General features: G+C 46.2%; 1 protein-coding gene across 1 annotated transcript; it reads left to right on the plus strand.

The window, feature by feature from the left end:
* The first annotated feature begins 3,296 nt into the window (after positions 1-3,296).
* LOC124472529 (ras-related protein Rab-18-B) lies at positions 3,297-8,342 on the plus strand. Its single transcript, XM_047027448.1, has 7 exons — positions 3,297-3,517; positions 4,286-4,341; positions 4,448-4,509; positions 5,037-5,109; positions 5,249-5,367; positions 6,763-6,829; positions 6,985-8,342. Exons 1-7 carry the CDS (start codon positions 3,450-3,452, stop codon positions 7,155-7,157), a joined length of 618 nt encoding a protein of 205 aa, XP_046883404.1. The 5' UTR covers positions 3,297-3,449; the 3' UTR covers positions 7,158-8,342.

The following is an 8,342-nucleotide window of genomic DNA, read 5'->3' on the forward strand; positions in this document are numbered from 1 at the left end:
TCCCCCTGCCCTGTCCCGCCCTCTTCCCCCTAACCACACCCACTACTTCGCAGGAATCTACAATATGACCTATAATCTCTGGTCTTGTTACTGTTGCTGAAGCAAATAAGAGTCTGTCCCCCCCCCCAGGAGGACCCAAGCTTTGAGGGTCGGCTACCCCTAAACAAGGACAGCTTGTGGCTGCTGTCTGTCTTCTCTTTGTGAGCAGCAGTCATACCTGGCGGTTAAAAGATCGGGTTCTGCACCTGCTAATGGGACTGATTATCCAGGGTAGCGATCCAGCATGTCTTGGGGTCAGGTAACTTTGACTGAATCATCACCATCACTGGGAAAACTTCAGGAAAGATGAAGTTGTGGTTGAGTTCTCATCGATAGTTTTATAACTAACTATTCCTTTGCTTTGGTGGGTGGTTTTTAGATTGGGTATAAGTGAGGTGAAATCACACACACATCTTTGAGTGACACAACTTTTAACCAGGAACTCCTACTACACATAGCAGTTTCTTTGGGGGCTCTTGCATGGCTAGTGTTACAAAACGCTATCTGCACAGAACCAAGTTTTGTCTTATTAGAGAATAATCATGAAGCCAGTTTGCTTTGTTTAAATATGAGTTTTTACAACACTGTTTATTGGCCTTGGCCTGGGGAGATTACCGTTATGCACCCTTGCGTCATCCACCTGCCTGCTATAATATGTAAAACTCAAGTTACTGAGTTATATCTAATAAATAACTAGTGTGCTATACAGACTGGCTTTCAAAACAACACCGTGTTAAATATTAACTTAATATTTAGATTACATTACATTGTATACTGCAGTTAGTTAGTTTGGCAGACGCTTTTATCCAAAGCGACCATTAAATTGTGAGTACAGAAAGTAGCATAAGGTTATGTTTAGATGATAGGTTCTACCGGACTTATTTGGTAAACTCGTTTTATGGAACAGGCCCCAGGCGACCAAAAAGAATCCTTCCTTTAGGCCTGGAATGTTGACAGTGATGACAGAGCTGAGCACGCGACAATACCTTCATTGTGTAAAGAGCTGTGGCGACCATAGATATATATGGTGGCGACTTGCTACTGTCAGCTTCTATTTAAACGTTTTAAACGTTAATATGAAACAAAAAAAAAGTGGTGCGTCTAGAGGCCCCTTCTCCAGGACTGACAAACAGCCCCCCAATAAGTAGCCCAAAGATGTTGTATTTATTTTCTTATCCTGTCATTTTGCTATCATTGTAAAAGTTTAGCTATGTCAACATAGGAAAAGTATTTTCGCCAAAAGAATGAACGAGTGTCTAATATGGAAGCAAATCGTGACCAAAATTAAAATTAAAATGCATTTCCAGAAATGCATTTTCATTTTAAGAATGTGGCTGCATTTTTTGACTCATAAATGAAATTAGTAATCAATCACCCTATTTGCATTTTAATTTTCTTCCTTAAGACTGCTCATTCTTTCACTTAATTAAAATGAAAACGAAAAAGACATTTTAAATTTAATTTTCAAAATATGCCCCAGCAAATAGATACCAAAATTCAATTTGAAATGTAAAATTTGAAAATGAAAATGCATTTCCAGGAATGCATTTTCATTTTAAGAACGTGGCTGCAAAATCGTGACCACAATTCAAATGAAAATGCATTTCCAGAAATGCATTTTCATTTTCAAGAACGTGGCTGCAAAATCGTGACCACAATTCAAATTCAAATGCATTACCAGAAATGCATTTTCATTTTCAGAACGTGGCTGCAAAATCGTGACCACAATCCAAATTCAAATGCATTTCCAGAAATTTAATTTATTTTAATTTTTAATTTAATTAATTTAATAAATTTAATTTAAATTAAATTAATTAAAATAAATTAAAATAAATTAAAATAAATTAAAATAAATTAAAATAAATTAAAATAAATTAAAAATAAATTAAAATAAATTAAAATAAATTAAAATTAAAATTAAATTAAATTTCCAGAAATGCATTTTCATTTTAAGAATGTGGCTGCATTATTTGACTCATAAATAAAATTAGTAATCAATCATCCTATTTGCATTTTCTTCATCAAGACTGCACTTGTTATGCCATAATCAAAAAAAAAACAGAGCGGACATTGCATTTTCATTTTCATGTTCTGCCCGCAAAGAACTGCCCATAATTCGAAAACGAAAATGCATTCTGAGCGGCGCAGTAGAGTGACGTCAGTAGCCGCTCTTCTTCAGCTCCCTGCTGACCAAGCTACCCATCTTGTTCGGTAGGGGGCGGTGTGCACATACGCATTGCATTACATGACAAATGTGCCGGGAAATTGATTGAATTGCCGGGTCTTTAGAGGACGCATCACAGATCATGGCGCTCCCTCAAATTGTGCAGACACTGATAGAATTAGCTGAGCTGGTAGAAACTAATAATATATCTGAGTCTGATGCCCGTGACCGAGTAGAACAAGTCACAGAGAGCTTGGCTGCATACTCTGCCGTCACATACGTACACATTAATGAGGTTGCCATAGTAAACCTCTCTTCAGTCCTGGAACGGCTGGATGCTGTGGAGCCTCAAATGGGACGGGGACGACCAACCATCCACATCCCGTTCGAGTCCATCGAAAACTATTTATTAAATGGTTTAAAAATAAAGGACATAGCGGAGCTGCTGTGACATAGCGGATACTGATTATACCTTCAAAATAAAAGTTGGTGACTGATAAATTGTTCCAGTAATGGGTTACACTTATGCTGGGGACACTAAAAGATTTAAACAATCTTATAAGATTTTATAACTGTGAGAGACCACAAACATAAGGACAAAAAATCCTAGATTTAGCTGTTTTGCTCCTACAGTGTGTGGTCACTCTTAACACACCTCACACCAAGGGAACATCTGATAAAATCTGCAGAACCATCAAGATAATCGGGACATATGTTACCTAGGATTGTCGGACGGGCCGAATTATCCGGCCCAATTATCCTGTGGTGTGTCCCCAGCATTACGATGCTTTAAAAAAATAATACATAAAACGTTGTAGCAAAGGGACAACGTTTTATGTATAATTTTTTTAAAGGTTGAAAAAAACTATTCGAAAGGTTAAAACATGTATATTCTTTAAATTTTTTAAGGTTTAAAAAACGATTTTGAAAAAAAGATTTCGAAAGAAAGTTAAAAAAAAAGGTTGAAAAAACATTTTCGATAAAAGGTTTTGAAAAAAATATTCAAAAGGTTGAAAAATGTATGTCGTGTATAACGTAACAATATAATATTAAGCTTTTATTTCGAAGGCAAGCAGTAACCGGACGTTGCTTTGTTGCTGAAAAAGTCTTGTCGCTGCCGTTACAGAAAGTCAGATAACCACAGCGCCGTCAACTTAGTCAGCTCTTCGCAAGAGACAGGTTAAACCCAAAGCGAGCAAGTTCCCACAAATAGCTGTAATTAGCTAAATCCACCCACCCGAAGAATATGGATGACGACGTATTGACTACTTTGAAACTATTGATTATCGGCGAGAGTGGAGTTGGGAAGTCGAGGTAAGACACTGTCTGTGTTGACATCAAGCTTGTTACGTAATTGCTTGAGTACACGTAGCCAGTGCCAGTTCAGAGGTAGCTAGCCCTGGCCTGGGTCTAGATAGCTAGGCTAACCAGCTAAATGTCTTTGCTCTGTGGAAAACATAAATATGCCCAGACAGTGTCATATCCACTCCACTTCACCGCTATTCTGATTGTATCATGGTCATTTTTAAGTATCGGATTGTTGTTAGATCGCTAACCTGCCCGTTTCTTTGTTGTGATTGGGGTGTAACCTTAGCAAGCTACTGTGTTTTATGTAATATGTGGTAAAGTTGCTAGGCTAGCTAGGTGCAATGGAAATTGTATGCTGTTGCTTAGGAAGCAATCAACTCTATATCCTATTTAGTTACCATCTGTCCCTTCCTTGTCGGAGTCAAGCCTGTTCTCCACCTAGCTAGCGACATTCCTGTTGGAGTAGTCGAGAATTGTTTTGTCATGACGCAGGGAGAGGAGAATGACGTCATGCAAAGAGGGGTAACTTCTACTGACGATGTACACCCCATAATAACACCGTGAGCCTTCCCTGACATAAGCCTGGTTTATTCGGTAAATTCACTTTATGGAACAGGCCTCTACTATCATACTCGTTACACTCAATCATCTCGGTATCTCTCTCTCTCTGTACCCCTCTCTCTCTGTACCCGTCTGTCTTTCTCTCTGCCTGTCTCTCTCCACCCCTCTCTCTCCAACTCCAACTCACCCCCCCCCCCCCCCTCCATCACTCAGTCTGCTGTTGAGGTTCACAGAAGACACATTTGATCCTGACCAAGCAGCCACTATAGGTGAGTCCAGATGACCTCCACCTTCACTGGAACATCCTCCTCATGGTTTAATGATATCAGCTGCGATCAGGCTGACCGATCTGTGCTTGGTTTTGTATCGATCCAGGTGTGGATTTCAAAGTCAAGACCATTGCAGTGGATGGGAACAGAGCTAAGCTGGCTATCTGGGTGAGTCTTTCAGCCCGGAGCAGGCCTGTGTTTTGCTTAAAAACAAACGCCTGTAGTGTTGTAGTACAGACTTACACCACTAGGATGCACCAGTGTACAGTGTTTTCTCTTATGCTGTAGATTAGTTTGTAAATGTAAAAGAATGTCCCATTCTTCTACCTAGACCTCAGATTGAACACAGATAAAACCACTGTGTGATCCTAGAAGAAGAATGGTTTAACTATAACCAACCCTACAAGAAGTATGGTTGTAAACAAAAAAGGTTATCTTAATTAACTAATTATTGAAGAGAAGGAACAAACTAACAGGTAAATAAATGGTTAGAGTAAATGAAGTTAGTCCTCCACCTGTGTGTGGAGGTGAGAGGCTGGAGGTGAGAGGCTGTGTGGTGAAAGGCTGGAGGTGAGAGGCTGAAAGTGAGAGGCTGTGTGGTGAGAGGCTGTGTGGTGAGAGGCTGGAGGGTGAGAGGCTGGAAGTGAGAGGCTGGAGGTGAGAGGCTGGATGTGACCAGGCTGTGTTGATGACAGGACACGGCTGGACAGGAGAGATTCAGGACCCTCACACCCAGCTACTACAGAGGGGCGCAGGGGGTCATACTGGGTGAGTTATACTCAAGTGTGTCCTCAGTGTATTACTCTAGCATGCCTGTGTATGTGTTCCCAGTGTGTAACTCTACTGTGTGTGTGTGTGTGTTCCCAGTGTATAACTCTAGTGTGTGTGTGTGTGTGTGTGTTCCCAGTGTATGACGTGACTAAGCGGGACACCTTCACCAGGCTAGAGAACTGGCTGAACGAGCTGGAGACCTACTGCACACGCAACGATCTGGTCAAGATGCTGGTGGGCAACAAGATCGACATGGTGGGTCCGACAGGGCCCAGACTCTCCCCTAGACCCAGACAGGGCCCAGACTTCCCCCTAGACCCAGACAGGACCCAGACTCTCCCCTAGACCCAGACAGGACCCAGACTTCCCCCTAGACCCAGACAGGACCCAGACTCTCCCCTAGACCCAGACAGGACCCAGACTCCCCCTAGACCCAGACAGGACCCAGACTCCCCCTAGACCCAGACAGGGCCCAGACTCTCCCCTAGACCCAGACAGGACCCAGACTTCCCCCTAGACCCAGACAGGGCCCAGACTCTCCCCTAGACCCAGACAGGACCCAGACTTCCCCCTAGACCCAGACAGGGCCCAGATTCTCCCCTAGACCCAGACAGGGCCCAGACTCTCCCTAGACCCAGACAGGACCCAGACTCCCCCTAGACCCAGACAGGGCCCAGACTCCCCCCTAGACCCAGACTCCCCCCTAGACCCAGATTCCCCCCTAGACCCAGACTCTCCCCTAGACCCAGACAGGGCCCAGACTCTCCCCTAGACCCAGACAGGGCCCAGACTCTCCCCTAGACCCAGACAGGGCCCAGACTCTCCCCTAGACCCAGACAGGGCCCAGACTCTCCCCTAGACCCAAACAGGACCCAGACTCCCCCCTAGACCCAGACTCTCCCCTAGACCCAGACAGGACCCAGACTCTCCCTAGACCCAGACTCTCCCCTAGACCCAGACAGGGCCCAGACTCCCCCCTAGACCCAGACTCTCCCCTAGACCCAGACAGGGCCCAGACTCTCCCCTAGACCCAGACAGGACCCAGACTCTCCCCTAGACCCAGACAGGGCCCAGACTCTCCCCTAGACCCAGACAGGGCCCAGACTCTCCCCTAGACCCAGACAGGGCCCAGACTCCCCCCTAGACCCAGACAGGACCCAGACTCTCCCCTAGACCCAGACAGGGCCCAGACTCCCCCCTAGACCCACACAGGACCCAGACTCTCCCTTAGACCCAGACAGGACCCAGACTCTCCCCTAGACCCAGACAGGGCCCAGACTCCCCCCTAGACCCAGACAGGGCCCAGACTCTCCCCTAGACCCAGACAGGACCCAGACTCCCCCCTAGACCCAGACTCTCCCCTAGACCCAGACAGGGCCCAGACTCTCCCTAGACCCAGACTCCCCCCTAGACCCAGACAAGGCCCAGACTCTCCCCTAGACCCAGACAGGACCCAGACTCTCCCCTAGACCCAGACAGGGCCCAGACTCTCCCCTAGACCCAGACAGGGCGGGAGGTTATAAAACACAGTTTCTGTTCCTGAACGGTGTTTCTGGTGCTGAACGGTGTTTCTGGTGCTGAACAGTGTTTCTGGTGCTGAATGGTGTTTCTGGTGCTGAATGGTGTTTCTGTTCCTCTGTTGTGTTTCAGGACAACCGGGAGGTAGACAGGAATGAAGGCCTGAAATTTGCCAGGAAACACTCCATGTTGTTCATAGGTACAGTAGTCTCTGTCTCTCTGTCTCTCTGTCTCCCTGTCTCTCTCTGTCTCTCTCTGTCTCTCTGTCTCTCTCTGTCTCTGTCTCTCTGTATCTGTCTCTCTCCCTTCCTCTCACCAGTGCTGATGACAGTGTTGTGCTCCCTGTGGCTCCAGAGGCCAGTGCTAAGACCAAGGACGGCGTGCAGTGTGCCTTCGAGGAGCTGGTGGAGAAGATCCTCCAGACTCCAGGGCTGTGGCAGAGCGACACCCAGGGACAGGGCGTCCGGCTGGGGGACACACAGCAGCAGGCGGGGGGTGGCTGTGGAGGGTACTGCGCCATACCCTAACTGGGGGGAAGGAACACTCGGAACTGGACTGGGCTGGGAACCGCAAATGAGGATGGAGGAGAGGAGGGAGGGAGGAGGATAGACTGGTGATGGGGCCTGATGTCCTTCGGGGCGTGGCACTGAGGGACTCACTTCCTGTCAGTTGACGTGTCACATGACAGCATCACATTTGACCCCCCCCCCCCCCCACACCTCCTGTCTTTGAAACTTGATTGTTTTAAAATGACATTTTTCTTTTGGTGTGTACTGTAATGGTATCATGTTCGAAATTCTGCCGCTCACCTGTCTGATAGCTTCCTCATGTCCTCTTAACTATTAACCAAGCCCTGGTCTGGGGAACAGCGCCACCTGGTGACAGCTGGGCCCCTCACCACGTTGGACAGACTCTGGAGGTACATAGATAGAAAAACACTAAAACTCATATCCGATCATGTCCGTTTGAGGGGTGGCTCCACAGAGCACGTATGGGGAACAGCAGACCCAGGCAGGCTTAACATGGGGCTTGGGGGAGGGAGGGGGGATAGTTTTGCCTTAACTACGACTGTAGCGATGGTTACCGTGGCGCCTGACAGTTGATGGGATGAAAATTGATAAAAGCAGGTCAGAGGTCACCGGACACTTTTATCAGTCTTGAAGAGACAGGCGAGATGGACGTGGGCTCCAGCACTGTGAAGGCAGGCACCCTGTCAGGTCATGTGATGTCGTGTCAGGTCATGTGATGTCGTGTCAGGACATGTGATGTCATGTCAGGACATGTGATGTCATGTCAGGACATGTGATGTCATGTCAGGACATGTGATGTCCTGTGATGTTCTATATGTCTGCCTGCAGGAACTTGTGCCTATCAACCAACATCACCACGGCAACCTGGCTTGTCAATAACCACATCTTTTTAATATTTTCGGTTCTTCTTAGTTTTCTTTGGTTATGTTGTTTTTTCTGTCTGTTTATACCACTGTTTTCTGTAGGCCTGTAAGTCACATGCATACTGGACGCAACCTGCGTCACACACACTCACGTGCAGTCCCCTGTCCAGACCCTTTACCCCGCTACATTCTAGTTCCAGAGACGTGTCTGCTGCATGTTTTCTGTCGGTGTTACATGAGTTATGTCAAGATGACCCAGAGCTCCTAATGAGTGTTTTGTGTTGCAGGAACTTTTAAAGTACATCTTTGTCTTCCTGGA

The sequence above is a fragment of the Hypomesus transpacificus genome, chromosome 10 (assembly GCF_021917145.1).
Source record: "Hypomesus transpacificus isolate Combined female chromosome 10, fHypTra1, whole genome shotgun sequence".
NCBI classification, from domain to species: Eukaryota; Metazoa; Chordata; class Actinopteri; order Osmeriformes; family Osmeridae; genus Hypomesus; species Hypomesus transpacificus.